We start from the raw sequence: 19197 nt of genomic DNA, 5'->3' as shown, positions 1-19197 counted from the left end.
AATAAACCAGACAATTTCAAAGTGTTCGTAATACCTTTTGGTTTTAAAGAGAAAAGATTTGAAAGTTTTCGGGAGAACCTTATCAAATATTCTGTCTTGTGCTTCAGATTATTTCTAATTATTACGATTACAAGGTTTTTAAAGGAACTTTGCAGGTAAAGTGCTTCTTGTACTTTTAGTATTTGGATAGTTTGATAAGTTCCTCAGAGTTTCGTCCTGAACCTGAGTATGAAGTGTTGTCTGATTGGTAGACTAAAGAATTTCAGTCCCCTAAATCACCAAAGTATGGAAAAGTATTTTACAAGTGTAATAGCCAATGGAAAAGCAGAATTTTGAATTTGGACGAATCATATTGAAATATGGCATTGTAAATACTTTTCCATACTTTGGTGATTTAGGGCACAGATCTGCTAAAGCGGCTTTGGAATCGTTGTTCAGCAAGAGTTCCTACTCGGATAGAGGAAGGGATTTAGTATTTGGATAGTTTGATAAGTTCCTCAGAGTTTCGTCCTGAACCTGAGTATGAAGTGTTGTCTGATTGGTAGACTAAAGAATTTCAGATCTGCTAAAGGGGCTTTGGAATCGTTGTTCAGCAAGAGTTCCTACTCGGATAGAGGAAGGGATTTGGATTGAGTTAAGGATGTAAAAGTTGTCACAAATGTGGCTCGATTAACAAATTATGCTCTGAATTGATGGGAACCCAGAACTTCTGGATTGCGGTACAGAAGGTCTGGTTGCGTTCACCTTGTTAACAACTGAGCAGATACTGAGGTCAATCGTCAGTCCAGATTTCTATTTAGAAGGAAAGTACAAAACGTTGTGATTATTTTATTTGTTGTTTTACCGTGTTTTAGTTACCATTAGATGTTAGAAATCGTTGACAAGTATTTTATTCATTTCAATAATCAAAATAAAATAGCTAATATCAAATAGACCTTGATTATTATCATTATTACCTATTATACATTATGTATTCCTAGCTTTTATTATTTACAAATACTTTGGAGGGAAATATAAAAGATGACATACTTAGGTATTCATGAACACTTACCTACGTACAAAAAAATGATCTAAAACGATCAAATTATACAGTAAAAAATACCTCTTGGTAGACTTGGTAGCCTGTTCATAATAACAGACACAATACAATGAAACAATGATCACAAAGGTACTCTAAGGTCATGAGAAGACAAAACGTTTTTGAAACACCAATAAGCTAATGGCCACTGATAAAATGAAGAGGAGCGAACTACTTTTGATGCAGGCATTTGAATAAGGGCCGATTTTGGCAGCGTACGCCACTGCAAAGGCGACGTAGTTCTGTTCGTGAACTCCGTGAAATAAATGCGCCATAGGACCTGAAATTTAGAAAAATAAGAAGGCTTGAAGATAGGTTTAAAGCTTTTGAGTCAGGTCATGCATATACATACTACAATACTCCATAGGTACTCTTAAAAACACCAAACAACTGACTAATAGCTAATAGGGTGTTCCATATAAAATTATGATGTAAAAATCCAAAGCTAGCTTCTGATCCAACCCTTAAGCTGCTAACCCTTTCTTACCGGTCGCATAAACAGGCACATCACCGCCTCCATGGGCGACCTCGTTGTTCAAAATCCCAGCCTGTTGATTGTAATCGAACGAAGCAAAGTCTGCCTTTGATGGGTCTTCCCTGTTGATACCAGAGCCGTATCTGAAGTACTTGTAGTTGTCCTTGCTACCAGTGGCGTAGGTCAAGGTGGTAAACGGTACGTTGTCTATTCGAGAAGGCATGGCGATTCCTGGAAGAATTCCAAAAGTTATTCATCTGTAGGACTTCTAGTCGTTCAACTTGTCCGGACACGAAAAAATATGTATGTACCTATGTAGCTAAAGAGTTAATTGACTTTTTATCCCGTTTCCAGAATATTATGTAGGTCTTCTAAGGCGAAGACTGAAGGCCAAAGGCAACTTATTGTCTTCAATAAGTAGGTATAGGTAACGATATTGATTTTGAGCTTCCGTGAGGATGAAAGTGAATTCCTTTCATAACGTTATCGCCAAACGATTCTAACAATAAGTATACCTAAATTATGTATTTACGTTGGTCGCCAATCAAAGACGTTAAGGAGTGTCCACATATATCGATCGACGTCAACTGAAACGGCACACTGCCTCGACAACATAGAGTCGGGTGAGTGAATAGAAAGTTACAGAGCTACGCAACGAAGTTAATGGTCAATATCTTGTTCAAACATGGCTAAGCCAATAGAGTGTTAAATAAATTTTGGGACTTTGGGTTAAAAATATCATTCTAACTTTCTTGTGGAATTTTTGTCCACCACACGTAAAAATTTCCCTCATCCTCTGTTGTTGAAAAACATGAGATACCTAAATACAAGGTGCAAAACTGGAATAATAGTCTCTTATAAGTACTTGTAGTTGTCCTTGCTACCAGTGGCGTAGGTCAAGGTGGTAAACGGTACGTTGTCTATTCGAGAAGGCATGGCGATTCCTGTAAGAATTCAATAACTTTTGGTTAGCGGTTATTCATCTGTAGGACTTGTAGTCGTTCAACTAGTCCGGACACGAAAAAATATGTATGTAGGTAAAGGGTAAAGAGTTAATTGACTTTTTATCCCGTTTGCAGAATATTATGTAGGTCTTCTAAGGCAAAGACTGAAGGCCAAAGGCAACTCATTGTCTTCAATAAGTAGGTATAGGTAACGATATTGATTTTGAGCTTCCGTGAGGATGAAAGTGAATTCCTTTCATAACTTTATCGCCAAACGATTCTAACAATATACCTACCTAAATTATGTATTTACGTTGGTCGCCAATCAAAGACGTTAAGGAGTGTCCACATAATTATATCGATCGACGTCAACTGAAACGGCACACTGCCTCGACAACATAGATTCACCTTGTCGATCAACGACGTCGACTATTTGCGGACTTTATACTCACCGTATATCTCATTGCCCCTGTTAGGATACCCCGACATAGACAGGCCATGGTCATGATCAGCCGTTACCAGAACCAACGTCTCATCCAGTAATCCTCTTTCCTCCAACAGTGCCATGGTCCTCTCGATGGCCAAGTCAAAGCTGAGTGTTTCATCTAACGCCCGTCTGGCTTTGCCTCTGTGGTGAGCATAATCGATGAGACCTCCCTCGACCTGAAAGGAACAAATTGGTTGGTAACTTAACGAAAGAATGAAAATGAGTTTGAACGTTTGGAGATTTCTGACCCCATAGTAAAATCGTTCTAAAAATTGTTACTGTACCTATGTTCGTATACATAGGTACATTATTCTTGGAGATATTTAGATTTTTCTCCATATAGGCCTCTTCTTTTCTGTGTCCATTAACAATTTGATCCTACTTAAGGTTAGGTACCTACAGTACAGCGTCACTGATATCTACGGGATGATACTTTTAGGAAGGTATTCAGTAGATAAATTTATGTTTTCACTCCAACTCACCACAAGTAGGAAGCCGGCCTTACTTTTCATAAGCAATTGAAGAGCCGTACTGGTCATTTGTTCTAGTGAGGGTGTTCCAGTTGGACTCTTGTCCCGGTCATGTTCCATCTTTGTGTGGCCGTTGGCAAAAATACCTAAACGAAATTAAATATTGTTAGTTGTTAGATACCTAATGCAAAGTTTTTTAAGAGTACCTATACCGGCTTTGTTAGGCATTAGATTTCCATGAATATTAATGCCTTGCTTCATAGAGGTATAGTCAATTTGATAAACACAACTTGGGAAACCTTCTACAAGAGATGTTCCCCTAATTTTTTGCTCACGTAAGGAATTTCAACTGTGGGACTATTATTATTATAATGCGTACAGTTCATTGGTCTTGTGTTTTTATTCAAAGAGTTTTCTTTCAATGTTTGTTACTCTGTTTCCTTTGTTCCCTATGTTGCTACTTCTTTACCTAGTAAGAAGTCGGTCTTGTCCACATTAAGCATATCGAGCTCCTCAGTATGAGTCACATATTTGTAGGAATATCCCCGTCTGGTTTTATCCAGGGCCCATTCCTGCACCAGATCCTTGCCATCGCGTCTTTTGCAGGACCATTCATCTTCAGGATCCCGAGGCGAAAATGAGGAGTTGGTGATCATGCATTGTCTTCCACCTCCCATGATTACCTGAGGGATTCAAAAGGAATTCGATGTATTAAAGAAAAGTTTCCAAGGGCTGAGTATATTGGTCCTTAGAACTTATGGAAATTCAGCATTTATCTTCCAAATTCAAAAGAAAACCCTAATAATAAAGCCATTCACTTGCACATCCCATGATAATTCGACGTAGCGTACGGTACTCTCAGTATTTCGTCACCGGTACATCTATGTACGAATTCAGCATTTATCTTCCAAATTCAAAAGAAAACCCTAATAATAAAGCCATTCACTTGCACATCCCATGATAATTCGACGTAGCGTACCGTACTCTCAGTATTTCGTCACCGGTACATCTATGTATGGCTTACTAGTTCAAAAGTCGCCTAGATCAGTTTTACTTTTTACGTATAACCATAATCTCTATGGTCCTCTCTACAATCCCCAAATTCCCTACTTAGATATGTACTTATTATTACTTACCCTAATATTCTTCCCGGGTTCATCTTCAACCAGCTGACGAGCGATGTCTTTACATTGGTTCATGGCCAGGGCTGGGAGCCGATCATCACACTCCCATTTTCTGCTTGCACTATGCGAGTAGAGGGCGCTCGGGGTTGCATGGGTTATTCGAGTTGTTGTAACGAAACCTAGGCCCAAAAAGACAATCCAATGGGTCATAAGTAAAAGTCCATGGGAGTTGAACTTATTAAATGAGGTTCTACTTCTATTCTAGTAATGGTCTGATTTGTAGGACAACTACCTACGTTATAACTTGTCCGGCCTTATTTGTCATGAGCTTATGAGGTGTTCTTCTAGGTCGTAAAAAACTGGAATACTATGATCTGTGAATATCAAGAACAATATTTTTATAAAAGGTCCCAAAAGCTTAGCTTAGCTCAACAAATTGTCGTCATTTTCGTCTACTAAGTAGGTACTGACCTGTGTGTTTTCCTGCCCTCTGCGCCCACTCTATTACGGAATCCACCTTGCTTTCACTAGACAGGGACGCCTCACAATCTTCAGTCTTGACTCGAGCGTCCACACCTGCGGTATGCATATTGGATTTCACGCCACAGAATAAAGCTGTTGCCGTGCTAGCAGAATCTGGCACTTGCTTGTCCACACAGTATGTCTGGAAAATACAGGAAATGACGTCAAAGATGTGATTTCCGAGATCCATATTAAAAATATGGACGCCAGAATAAAGCTGTTGCCGTGCTAGCAGAATCTGGCACTTGCTTGTCCACACAGTATGTCTGGAAAATACAGGAAATGACGTCAAAAATATGATTTCCGAGATCCATATTAAAAATATGGACGCTCAAACGAGTAAAATATGTCCTCGGAATGTCATATAGGAAAAATTTCAGATCAGCAACAAATTATTTGCAAGTCGTGAACATATTATGCAGTACCTATAATATCAAATTCTGATTAATAAAATAATAAAATTGTATGGCTTTACCGTGACCACCATACTAAGGATTTACCACCTACCAGGTGAATTGCATTAGGTGGTACATAAATATTATATTGGTCATAACAAAATAGGCACCTAGGTATGTTTTATTGTAACATTGCAAAGAAAACCAAGATCCGTATTACAACTATTACAACAATGACATGGGTATGATTCAAATATGCGTAATATGTAAATGAAAACATTACTCATGTTTTTGTTCATGCTCAAATTCAGTAGGAGGAAATCAATCGAGCTATCAAATAACTATTTTACGACTTTCTTTGTCTTTCCAAGACACACCCAAAGTTATGAAACACCGGAAAATCATATGCGCGTCTCCTCTCTTCCCATTGTCAACGTCAATTATGAGAACTTGAGTTTAAGTTTCTAGTTCAGTAGTTCAAGAATCCCTAATCCTGTCTACAAACCGTTAACTCATGTGAAAGAATAGCAGGCAGGGAGGTCTAATATTCTGAGTTTGTATTTGTTATTGTTGTGACACAAACCTTAGCTACCTAGCTTCCCATTGTCAACGTCAATTATGAGAACTTGAGTTTAAGTTTCTAGTTCAGTAGTTCAAGAATCCCTAATCCTGTCTACAAACCGTGAACTCATGTGAAAGAATAGCAGGCAGGGAGGTCTAATATTCTGAGTTTGTATTTGTTATTGTTGTGACTCAAACCTAAGCTACCTATCTGTTTCATTCAGAATTTAGACCACGTTCCGCATAGACATTCTTGACTAAGAAGTTGGTAACTCAAATATTTGAAGCACAGTGTCTGTTACTTTGATTACAGTTGAACTGAACTGTTATTGTTACATACTGTGTTTGACTGTTTGGGACTTTAGGTAGGCTTGTGCGACTAGAAAATTGCAAAACAAGTCTACCAGGAAAGAATACATAGAGGAATTTCTATAACCTCAAAGGTATGAGTAACCTAAGGAATGAACGGACCTAGCTTCCATGGATGACGTGACGCCCCTGGTACATATAGTTATACTCGTATATCTAACATTCTCCTTATCGATCTATAGATTACCAACCTGTACTAGTAACGACCGATGTAGAGATTACCTAGACATACTACGTAGTAACGACCGAGTCGCAGAAGTTTTATGTCCGCCTCTCACACTCAGACCATCTGACAGACCGCGGTCTCGACCTAGCTTCCATGGATGACGTGACGCCCCTGGTACATATAGTTATACTCGTATATCTAACATTCTCCTTATCGATCTATAGATTACCTGTACTAGTAACGACCGATGTAGAGATTACCTAGACATACTACGTAGTAATGACCGAGTCGCAGAAGTTTTATGTCCGCCTCTCACACTCAGACCATCTGACAGACCGCGGTCTCACAGACCTAGGTCTGACAGGTCTGTCCGAGCGTCTGAGAGATTTAGGTGTCAAGCGTTTTCCGCCACACATATTCCGACTGTTTGACAGATATCGGTCTTAGTGTGAGTGGTGAGCATTACCTTCATGAGACCAACATGCGGGAAATGCTCAAAGGAAAGCTTCCCAAACTCGCCCTCCTTGTAAATCCTTGACGCCGTGATGGTATTGATTCCCATGCCGTCGCCCACAAACATAATCACATTCTTGGCCTGCCCGGTGTTCCATTTGTTCTGGAGTGATTTCTCGACTTCGGAGCGCGCATTGGAGTACCAGAAATCTTTATCTGAAAGCGAGAGAAAAGGGACTTTGAGAGTTTGGAAAAAGGTTGGTTAGCCGCGATTATGAATTTCAAAGTTTTCGGATCCAATCGATTTCACTTTACATTAGGTACTCCAAATCTTTCTTCGCTGACAGGTTGACAGTAGCTAGAAAGTGGAACAAAACCTTGTTTCAGATTAATATTGAAAGGCTACCTGCATGAGGACTAATCTTATGAGCAGGCTTCATCATGAAGTTTTAAACCAGGGGAGAAGTAAGAAGATGCATACCTCTATTACCTACTTACCTTCCAAAATTTCGGAATCTGCTAAGCGTGACGTCACAGAGTTCAAGTACATCAGGAACACAAATTTGAAACACACAATCATTCTGCAGGAGTTCATTTCGAACGAGTTTTCTCCCTTTCTTTAGCAAACCGAACTTAATAGTTAGGTACTTATATTTGGTTCTCACATATCAAATTTATTACAAATTCACTTTGCAATAGGTAGTAACAAAATATTCAACCTTTCTCACACTTAATACCATAATATGGTAAATATTATGTGTACCTACTTATAATTAATCGGTACCTACTTCCGTTGTTCCTTATGTTTTTACGAAGGTTTGTGTACCTATCTAGGTATGTGGTTTCCTCTAATTTCCAAAAACAAAGCGGTTATTGTGCTTTTAAAAAGTAAACATGAATGGATCTTATTTGCTTTCGTTATCGTTTTATGTAAGGTCTTATTCATTATCTATTCTCATTACGTAGGTACTTAGGTATCTACAGGGTGATTGTGAAATCCCGTCATATTGTGAGGCTGATTTCTCAGTTCTATAAAATGGTCACAAAACCGGTGAGTCACCAAACATCAGTCGATGATTAGTGGATGTGTCAAAGTAACACAACATCAAACTCTATTAGTGGATGTGTCAAAATGTGCCACAGAATTTTCAATGTCCATAGCATATAATAGGTTAAGGCAGGGAAGGTTGTTGACATTTTTGGTGAATGTGCCAAAACACCAAATGTTTATTGTATAGCCTCTATAGAGCTAGAGTAAGTTGGTACTTTAGAGACTGGGATAATGATTGAGAGAGAAGTTGACATTTTTGGTGGATGTGCCAAAATATCAAAATTTGGTGCATGTGGCAAAATGCCTACAACATTATATGAGGAGAGAGAAAGAAGGGAGAGAGATGTTTTCTTACTAATGTTAATACAAGTGCATGATGTAATTACCTACCTACCTACTAGTTGGGCATAGTGCTGGTGTTTTATTGTTTACCCTGTACCTATCTACCTAAAACCTACTTAAATATAACAATGGTTATATATACCTACAGATATAATTATTTGGTTCTAATGTTCACATGGGGTTTTACAGACAATGATTATTATTTTGTGGTACCTCAACAAATTCACAAAACAGAAAACTTCATCTCCATAGTATTCTGTATCACACTGGCTGGCTATCCATGCAGGAGATCTGGGTTCAATGCTCGGCGGAGGCGAAATTTTCTCAGCTTTGTGCTCAAATTTCGAGGAGGATTGCACAGATTTTGTTTGCCTATTTGGTAATTTTGTTTAATTCATGTATTTTATACGAAAAGAACCATCCATAAGGCAAGGTGGCCTTTATGGATGGTTCTTTTCTGCTATCCAAATAGGTAATACAATAAATTAGTTTCATTATAAGGTAGGTAGGTAGGTAGGTAGGTAGGTAGTTAATGACTTTTATGACAGGCTGGGGATGACTAAAAATAGGTAAATAGCAGGTAATACCTAATTCATACAATGTTGACATAATTATGTACCTAAGTACCTAATAGTCTATTTATAGATGTGTAAACAGAGACCGTGTGTAGTTTTGGTGATCCTCTGTCTGTGGTCTGTGGTGATAGATAGTCCCTGGTAGGTACTTTTTTAGGTACCTCCAGCTACCCTTGGACGGATAACTAACGTGATTCGTTCAGTAGATTTTGTTTTACAGAGGTTTACCGTCACTGTACCTAACTGTTAAGGCTAAGGTTTTTTAGTGACGGAGTTTTTACCCTCCTTTCAGTGTTGCATAACAACAGTGATCCATGGAGAACTTTTGCTCGTTCAATCAATATTTTATTATTACTTTTATTACAGTGTTTACTAATTAGGTACCTAATTATTAAAACAGAGGTGATCAAATAACGATGCACGGTAAATTAGGAGACGGTCAAGATAAAAATAAATCACCATGTGATAACGTTTATTGTCCTGTTCCATAAATAATTAATTGATGTGAGATGGGAGAATTGTATTTCTCTCTTACGATTAACATAAATGACAATTGTCTCTCATGGAACTATCGAAGTGTCAGTAAACACTGAACCTGATGTGAACTTCCCCAAGGTCTTCTCGTTCCAATCAACAACATTGGAGGATCCCATTCAAAAGTACACCCCGCAACCCTTGCCTATTGATTGAACGAGCAAAAGTTCTCCATGGATCACTGTTGTTATGCAACACTGAAAGGAGGGTAAAAACTCCGTCACTAAAAAACAGCCTTAGCAGTTAGGTACAGTGACGGTAAACCTCTGTAAAACAAAATTTACTGAACGAATCACGTTAGTTATCCGTCCAAGGGTAAGATGGAGGTAGGTACCTAAAAAAGTACCTACCAGGGACTATCTATCACCACAGACAGAGGATCACCAAAACTATTTAAATTAGGAGACGGTCAAGATAAAAATAAATCACCATGTGATAACGTTTATTGTCCTGTTCCATAAATAATTAATTGATGTGAGATGTGAGAATTGTATTTCTCTCTTACCATTAACATAAATGACAATTGTCTTGCATGGAACTATCGAAGTGTCAGTAAACGTAAAATGATTCATTCAATGAGGGGGTCTGGCGGCAATGGCCCCAATAGGCAATAGGTAGGTAGGTACTTGCTGCAGTTGTCCTTTCGAGGCTGAATGGTACCTATAAGTAAGTGATCATTTCAGATTTGTTCAAAATACATTTGTATAAAATACATGAATTAAACAAAATTACCAAATAGGCAAACAAAATCTGTGCAATCCTCCTCGAAATTCGAGCACAAAGCTGAGAAAATTTCGTCTCCGCCGAGCATTGAACCCAGATCTCCTGCATGGATAGCCAGCCAGTGTGATACAGAATTATGGAGATGGAGTTTTCTGTTTTGTGAATTTGTTGAGATACCACAAAATAATAATCATTGTCTGTAAAACCCCATGTGAACATTAGAACCAAATAATTATATCTGTATAACCATTGTTATATTTAAGGGGGTTTTAGGTAGGTAGATACAGGGTAAACAATAAAACACCAGCACTATGCCTAACTCGTAGGTAGGTAATTACATCATGCACTTGTATTAACATTAGTAAGAAAACATCTCTCTCCCTTCTTTCTCTCTCCTCATATAATGTTGTAGGCATTTTGCCACATCCACCAAATTTTGATATTTTGGCACATCCACCAAAAATGTCAACTTGAGAGAGAATCATTATCCCAGTCTCTAAAGTACCAACTTACTCTAGCTCTATAGAGGCTATACAATAAACATTTGGTGTGTTGGCACATTCACCAAAAATGTCAACAACCTTCCCTGCCTTATCCTATTATGCAAGAGTTTTATTCAAGGACACATTCCTCTTTATGCAGGTGAGAAAATGCTGAAAAGTCTATTAGACAGCCTGAGCTTCAGTGGCATACATACTTTTGACCTGTGGCTAAAGGTAAAGTCTTGAGAACCGAGACCCACAAACTCCCTTTGAGTTTTTTTCATAACAAAGGCGAAGAAGCTAGCAAGTGGCTGGTCCTGAAATCAGTTAAGACTCTATGGATGTATCATTTAGGTTCCATGGCTCTAGGTGCTCTCCTGATCACCATATTCAAAATACCCCGCCTTATTCTGTCCTTTATACATCAGAGGTGAGTAGAACATATACCCTCGTTACCCTTCAGTTCGTAATTTTGCTTTTATTTGTTAGGTTTATATTAGATATCCTATGTATGAGAGTCAGCAATTAAGTATCCAAAATACATATAACGGTAAGCAATAATGTCGTAACTTTGCGTAGATAATGCGTAGATAATATGATAATAAGATAATATGAAGAAGAGCTCTTTTCATTATTTTCAGAGGACTACTCAGTTATTGGGTCGGAGGTATAGTTAGGGAGATCTACCTGATTGAATGAGTAGTCCACTGAAAAGTTCTTTTTTTTTTTTTTTTTTTTTTTTTTTTTTTTTTTTTACTTACTCACTCACTCACTCACTCTTTCTACTTCGCGGATCCAGCCTTGTAAAAGTTTCATAGTTTCCTTTTATAAATTGAATTTTTCAACTATTTACCAATGTACCTACAAAAATTATATTGAACACCAACCTTAGTGGTTTAGTGGTTAGCCCGGTGGACTTGGAATCTGGAGGTTGGTGGTTCGAGTCAAGTCAAGCCATGGAATCAAGCGTACCTAGTGTATGTATTAAGCGGGGAACCACATTTTTGACAAGCAGTTATGCTTGAGATAGTTAAACATTTCTTACATAACCTTATATTGAACGAAAATTTCCAGACTAAAGAAGACCGAGCAGACCTCTGTTGTATCCCAGTGTTGCCTCCGCTATTGCATCTGCTGTTTCACTGGACTCGAGTGTTTCATTCGCTATATGAACCACAACGCTTACACCGTCATTTGGATTAATTTTGGCATTGCGAATACTGAAAGCGTTTCTTTCTTAAAAAAATGAGAGCTCCACAGTTTATAATTTTAACATCGTCCTGCGAAGCTGGGACACTCTCTACTAAATAACCGACATGATTTTCCATTTTTCATTCCAGGTAATTCTACTTCTGCTTGTGTTTGCTACCCGGAATCGTCTCAACTTTCTGGACACCCTGTTCAAAGAATCTTCAGCCTGTCTGAGTGCTCTCCCCTCTCTCTTCATTCAGCCTGTCATCTCTTTCATTTTGCTTGTGCTTTTCTTTACCCTGTGGATTAGTGTCATAGTCTGTCTGGCTACAGCAAGTAAGTTCTCGGTTAACTTCGCCTTACTAGGGGTTTTTATTTATTTCTATTGCAGGGATGCAGGGTTGCTAGTTGCTATGATTTGATTTTTTCAAAGAGGTTTGATATAGTACTAGCTGAATTCGTCGCTTCGCTCCGGAATCCCGCTAGTTCATCCCGAGGCATGGCCAAACTTGTGGAAAAGGCATGGCCGAACTTGTAGTCGTCCGGAATCCCGCTAGTTCATCCCGAGGCATGGCCAAACTTGTGGAAAAGGCATGGCCGAACTTGTAGTTATCAAACTAAAAACTCCCGCTAGTTCATCCCGAGGCATGGCCAAACTTGTGGAAAAGGCATGGCCGAACTTGTATTTATCAAACTAAAAACAACCTAGTTCATCCCGAGGCATGGCCAAACTTGTGGAAAAGGCATGGCCGAACTTGTATTTATCAAACTAAAAACATAAACTACGAGAATGTACACAATGAGCATGCATTGTGTATTTATGGTATTATATGTGTTGTTTTGACAGTAAGTAGAATTCATACCATGTGTTGTGGATTTGGAATATTGTATTTTTTATGGAATTATATGAGTTGTCATACCGGTATGCGTTGGAATAACCTAATAACGTGACTAGTTGACTCCTAAGAAAATAAAATGTTAATTAATTAAAGGGAGGCTACAATATGTCGAGGTAGGTATTCCATACCTCGGCTGGGATTGAACCCACGCCCTCCTGTTTACCAGGCGAGCGCCTTGACCACCACACCACCGAGGTGGATGAAACTTAAAGCCTAGTTAGTTTGTAGGGTAGCGCGTCTGTCTTGCAAGCGCTAGGTTGTGGGTTCGGAAAGGTATTAGGTACGTAGTAGGTAGGTAGGTATACCTACTTATTAAACATGGACCCTGATTCGGTCTCTGATACTGATGAGATCTAAGATCTGAACTAACAGAACTGGGTGCTGAGGAAATAGATGGGCGTAATTTAACTGCACTATATCTCTAACATTATGTGCCTAATACTGCCTACTAGCTGTAAACCAGCTATACTAGAGCTCTATGTATCGAATATCGCTATCTATACCTATGATTGTATGCGTATAGCTCTATATTATGTGGATGCGGATTCGCTGATATTTTTTGTCGGAATTTCTGAATCATTCTGATGTCATTATACTCGTATGTCTATGTCAGTTTAAGAAGATGCACATGGGACATGTGGGGACGTCAAGACAAAAGTAGGTATACCCACCTATTAGGTTCCATCCTAAGATAAAGTCAGAGGTAAGCGGTATATAGGTGTAGGTAAATGGACTTACTTGACTATGGGTAGGTTAGGTACCTACTCGTCGTGTTGCTTAGAAGCCCTGAAGGGGTTAGGTAGTAGGTATCAATCGCGGCGACGTTAAAGTAAATAGGTACTCAATACATGATCAGTAATACCTACATGATCAGTATTTCTGACCATTGACGCAATTAACTCTTTAAATGGACCACTCATTTAACGAGTTCGATTAATTATAGCTCCCTATAGGCCCTTTATTTACCTGTAGGAGGTTGAAAAGTGAGTTACATGCTTTAGGACCTGTCTGACTCATTGAGTAGTCCCCTGAAAAGAGTAGTTCGTTTTTACAACTCACTCACTCACTCTATTGTCCAGTCTATGTCCTCTTGTCTCCTGATTCCTCAGGCTTTACATCTCGCACACTTTTAGCTAACAGATCTGTCTTAATTAGATTTAGACAATGACTGCTCAGTCTGGACTTAGAGTACAGTCTCACATCCTTCCAAAGAAGTTTGTTGTTTCGTGCATATAATTCTATCGTGAATGTTTTTGATAGGTAAAAGTAGTGTGTGGCATTTTGTAATATAACCCTATATTAAAGTATTATTCCGTAATCCAACCAACGGATTAAGGAGATCGGCTCCAAAAACCAAAAGTGCCAGTTCAAGACCCAATTTCAGTTCTAGAACCAAGTCCTTAAGGAGAGTCTGGTCTTGTTACAACGAACAATATAGGTGGTACCTACTACCTACCCAGTAGGATAATCACATAATGGCAGGACATAATAGAATCACGTTTTACCGGTGAGTGATAAAGTGATCTGAAGTTTAAATTCTCATCTGCCATTCCAACGAATTACTGCATGCTTTCAAAAGGCTAAATTGGCCGAACCGCAGACCGCACCTAAATAAGTTCCTATAGAGCAGGGGTAGCCACTAACCTAAAGCCGATTCAGGGTGAGCCACGCCGCAGGCGAAATTTTTTAAAATGCGGCTTGCGAGCCACGTTATGGCCACCCATGATATAGAGCTTGTTTTTCTCTCCTAGAAAGATTTCAGTTCAAAATCAACCTATGTTTCAGTTTGTTCTTTAGAAGGGTTAACTCCCTATTAACCCCAAGTAGCTACTTGTGACCACGTAATGACAGAACAAAAGAAATCCCTGAACTTCTCTTGTGCCACACTAGACGAACATGTGGGGGACAAGTGCATTAATTCATGAAAAGAACAATCATACCTACCTACCTGATGGTCTGCAAGATAGATAAAAGACGAATATTCATTTCAAACAGTTCATTTCCGGAATAATTATTATGAGGGTCCCCCCACGTAGAGAACTTGACCTTAATGGGTTAATGTTAATTAGGTACCTATTTATTTTTTCGTAAGTTTTACCTACCCCTGTGATGTGTGCGTAGTTGGTCACCTACCACGTATCTACCTCCCTCAAGGGTGCTTAACTTTATGGGCTGGACATGGACAGATGTTTCGGCTGTGCCAAGATCGGGGACTCGGGGGTACTTTCATCCAAACAAGTTTTTGGTATCACTGCTGCGCTCTGTTGGAATTTTTACGCACTACTTCGATTTCCCCAGTTGCCCAGTTTCGGAATGTAAACAAAAGAAATTTTTGTTTGTTGTGGTTTGTAAAGTTCATCATTTCAAATTCAAAAGTTCTTTTTAGGAGACCTTTTCTTTTCTTTGAATTAATTTGCAATTTCAGCCAATTCAGCCTTTGAAGTTCACAAAGTTGAAAGTTCGAGCTTTTCCTTTCATTCTCGACCTAAATTTTTCGTTTCCTGTGATGTTCAAATTTTAGTGCGTTTTGTTTTAGAAAATTGAACCTACCTACGTTATTTTAAAATTCTGTGTAAGTATTTTGGAGTCATAGGGAACCAAAAGTTCATAGACCTTATTTATCCCCTACAGCTGGTGCAGCAGATACTCTCTGATGTGTACAAGGCCTGGCCTCAGATATTGGGATTTACCTTCTTATCTCTGAGTAAGGGTTCTAATATGTCTGCAATTAATGACCTTTTTGTATGTCTCCCAATAAGTTATAACTTAGCTTTGGAGATGTTATAATATATTATACATATACTTTTTTCTATTACCTTATTTTGTAAAATGAAATGTTAATATTATATTGAATTCAATTTCATAAAGTTCCTTGATTAAGTTTATATTGCCTGTAGACGCCTCTGGTCCTAGTCTTGTCAACATGTTGTTTTGCACAGCTAATGTTCCTACATCTATTCTATCAATTCTAATTTATTTACTCTCATTTATTTCAGTTCTATCCCTGGTTCCTTGATTAAGTTTATATTGCCTGTAGACGCCTCTGGTCCTAGTCTTGTCAACATGTTGTTTTGCACAGCTAATGTTCCTACATCTTTTCTATCAATTCTAATTTATTTACTCTCATTTATTTCAGTTCTATCCCTGTTGGTCGTATCTATGTTGCACATATTGGCCGGAATGATCGCCTACATCATTCTGTGTGCTATTTGTGCCACTTCCATTGTGGGAACTGTATTCGTCTGGTGGACGTACTATAGGGTGAAGGTCAAACTGGACAACACGCCATTTTCTCAATTACTGGAGGAGAATGTACTATCCCCTACCTGCTTTCTTCTAGGGTTCTAGCAGGTCTTTGTAAGTTCTCCAGGTTCCAAGTGGTACAGCCTATTAAATAGAACTCTATAGGTATTTATGTGTAGGTAGGTACCTAAGTACTCGAGTATCTACTATTTTCCGGAGCCCACAAGGTCAGATCTCCAGAGCATGCCATGATTCATTGATAATAGATAATTATGAACATCAGTCAGCAATTTCACACTCTCCACTGTACATAGTTCCATTGTATTTGGAACTAATAGCTAACAGGAACACATATCTAGAGAGGAAGTCAATGTGTGTAGCAGGTATTGTGCACGACTTCGGATAGAGAATTATTTAGGTATTTTTCCCTTGGTCTTCTAAGCCTTGGGAAACGCCACTTTGCTTTTCAGGAGCCTAAATACCTAACTCTTTTCTTTTCAGGAGTCTAAAGTTATGTCCACACATAGTCGACCGACCTACTGTATGCATTATTCAGTTATCCTAAACATTGTATGTAAGTGGTACTTACAATCCTAACATTTAGCTATCCTGCCTAGTTAGCCGGAGCCGGGAAGGTAGTTCATCTGCCTTGTAAGTGCAAGGTCCATTCTGGCAACGGTGAGCTTTCTCCTATCCTGTCCTCCCTCTTTGATTTTTACTTTTTTTCTGGGATCATAAGACCTCCATTAAGCTTCCTTTCAGCACAGACCCTTTATCAAAGCTAAAAAAAAGAAAAAAAAAAATTAAAAATAAAATAAAAAAAAGCCTTTGCAAGCATATTAATTATTTGGGTGCTTACTTACTTTGATTTATTGTTCCATTGTATTTGGAACTAATAGCTAACAGGAACACATATCTAGAGAGGAAGTCAATGTGTGTAGCAGGTATTGTGCACCTACTGTCTACTGTATGCATTATTCAGTTATCCTAAACATTGTATGTAAGTGGTACTTACAATCCTAACATTTAGCTATCCTGCCTAGTTAGCCGGGAAGGTATTTCATCTGCCTTGTAAGTGCAACGGTGAGCTTTCTCCTATCCTGTCCTCCCTCTTTGATTTTTACTTGTTTTCTGGGATCATAAGACCTCCATTAAGCTTTCTTTCAGCACAGACCCTTTATCAAAGCTAAAAAAAAGAAAAAAAAAAGCCTTTGCAAGCATATTATTTGGGTGCTTACTTACTTTGAATTTCAATTGTTTCACAGGTATAGAATGGCTTGTTGTGATATCAAAGACACTGACAGTACAAATGGAGACAACATCAAAATTTCTACTACACGTCCTAATACTACCATGGCTGTCACCGAATATAAAAGTGAGTTTGGGTCTTTCCTTGCACCAGTCCGGTCCTTGTTACTCACATTTTTCTCGCAACGAGATGAGAAGGATTGTGTGGCCATTTTAGCATTGAAATTTAAGGCTGTGAAAAATATCATTAAGTTGCATCAAAATTAGAGGATGCACTGATGTCCTCTTTCTGTGCATCTTTATTCTGTTCCTATTTGTTATGGTAAGTTCACAAAACATTGTAGGTACTTAACGGTGCTAATCTGAGTAACTTTACCCCTTATTGGAGCCTTACAAAGATTTGCCTTGGTTTGTCTAGGCAGGACAAAGTATCCCCTTTCAATTCAAAGGTAATAAAAGTTATTAAATCTAGAAATACCTACCTCCCGACCTAAATAAATACCTATCTTACAAATAACTTTTTACAAATTTGTATTCCTTACAACAAATTATTTGGTTTGACTGTCATTTGATTTCAGATTTTCATAGCAGGTTTTGCCTTTGTCTATGGCAATCCACTCAGACTAATTCATGGCTATGATAGTTTTGGAAACACTTGTGGATCCTCTACCAATGACTATATTGGTACCGACCTTTCTGGTCTTGATCTCAGTGAAAAGAAGTGAGTCCCCAAAATTAGTTTCTTATGTGAGATCTCTGTTAGACCCCATTTTATTAAGACAAATTCTCAATATCAAGTGAGGCTGAAACAAAATTTGGTGATGTACCTATGGCTGATCTTACCACTGAGAGTTCACACAGTATTAAGCGGTTTCTTTGACATCACCTATTTGATTTAACTCTGGATCAACTGAAAACTCTCTGTTTTCAGACATAGGAGGTTTGGAATTGATGCTTCAGTATTACCTACCTATGTATGTATTTACTCGCAATCAGACCAATGCAACTTATTATGTTATAATGACAACACTTTTTTAACTCTTTTACATTTTCAGATTCCTGTATTATTTAGATGTAAGAAATTTGAAACTTTCACTTCAAATCTGTGTTGAAAAATGTCCTGACCGAAACATGGAAACAATGAATGACATTCAAGAGTTTTATTCAAGGACACATTCCTCTTTATGCAGGTGAGAAAATGCTGAAAAGTCTATTAGACAGCCTGAGCTTCAGTGGCATCATACTTTTGACCTGTGGCTAAAGGTAAAGTCTTGAGAACCGAGAATCCAACGCACTAAAAAAAGGGGGGGGGGGGAAATGGAGAATATTTGACCTTTTCCACCCGTAGCCCGGATCTCTTCTTACGTCTCGTCTACAGACTACCAAGTCCGAAGTGAGAACTTTAACTTTATGGCCCTCCCCGACAGTTCCAAGTCTTGTAGTTAGCAGTATCGATTTTCTGTTTGTTCTGCTTTAATGTTTCCTTAAAAATTAACACAATTTTAAAATTTACGAACAGTGGTTTGTAACAAGGGGCTAACAATGTGGATCTAAAATTTATTTGTTCTGTTTTGACTTAACTACTTTGTTCTGTTTTAACTTATCATCTTTTTGAGCAGACATTGTTATATTGTTATTTCACTGGGTTAATGCACAGAGGCCTACCATTGGATTTCCATACCAAGTTCCCGCTTTTTCAAGGTTTTTCTCAAGGTAAGTAAACCCTTGAAATTTAAAGGGGGTTTCGTGTAGTTACCGCAATTACGGTTCTAAGCTAATTAAGTCCCCCGTAATCCTACGTCTCTCAATCAGTCATAATTAAATCCCGATCTCAACTTTTTTCTGAGTTTTCCTCAAACACCCAC

General features: G+C 38.4%; 3 protein-coding genes across 4 annotated transcripts in view; 1 reads left to right on the top strand and 2 right to left on the bottom strand.

The window, feature by feature from the left end:
- The window catches only part of LOC103506924 (sialin-like), a 157283-nt gene that overhangs the window by 72831 nt on the left and 65255 nt on the right, over window positions 1-19197 (bottom strand). The window lies entirely within an intron of this gene.
- Window positions 1-19197, top strand: part of LOC103506943 (vacuolar protein sorting-associated protein 41 homolog) — an 86665-nt gene that overhangs the window by 43541 nt on the left and 23927 nt on the right. The window lies entirely within an intron of this gene.
- LOC103506767 (alkaline phosphatase, tissue-nonspecific isozyme-like) lies at window positions 734-7907 on the bottom strand. 2 transcript variants are annotated; one of them, XM_008471170.3, is made up of 9 exons: window positions 7543-7904; window positions 7058-7260; window positions 5050-5242; window positions 4591-4757; window positions 3924-4137; window positions 3467-3600; window positions 2950-3160; window positions 1566-1784; window positions 734-1358 (listed from the first exon to the last, which is right to left on the bottom strand). In XM_008471170.3, the coding sequence occupies exons 1-9, from the start codon at window positions 7637-7639 to the stop codon at window positions 1180-1182; spliced, it is 1617 nt and encodes a 538-aa protein (XP_008469392.1). In that variant the 5' UTR covers window positions 7640-7904; the 3' UTR covers window positions 734-1179. The 2 variants fall into 2 exon arrangements, with proteins under 2 accessions (XP_008469392.1, XP_026677619.1); XM_026821818.1 differs by lacking the exons at window positions 734-1358; window positions 1566-1784 and adding an exon at window positions 2403-2497 and having other exon boundaries at window positions 7543-7907.

This window comes from Diaphorina citri, unplaced genomic scaffold, assembly GCF_000475195.1.
Source record: "Diaphorina citri unplaced genomic scaffold, Diaci psyllid genome assembly version 1.1 scaffold13, whole genome shotgun sequence".
Taxonomy (NCBI): domain Eukaryota; kingdom Metazoa; phylum Arthropoda; class Insecta; order Hemiptera; family Psyllidae; genus Diaphorina; species Diaphorina citri.
The sequence above is the reverse complement of the archived record's forward strand: the minus strand, read 5'-3'. Positions and strand labels throughout refer to the sequence as shown.

Bases quoted from the DNA above. Each gene is read 5' to 3' on its own strand.
- LOC103506767 (XM_008471170.3), bottom strand. From the start codon at position 7,639: ATGAACTCCTGCAGAATGATTGTGTGTTTCAAATTTGTGTTCCTGATG. The intron at 4,138-4,590 runs GTAAGTAATAAT...TGAATCCCTCAG, and splicing joins AACCCGGGAAGAATATTAGG to GTAATCATGGGAGGTGGAAG. The intron at 1,359-1,565 runs GTAAGAAAGGGT...TCTAAATTTCAG, and splicing joins TGTGCCTGTTTATGCGACCG to GTCCTATGGCGCATTTATTT.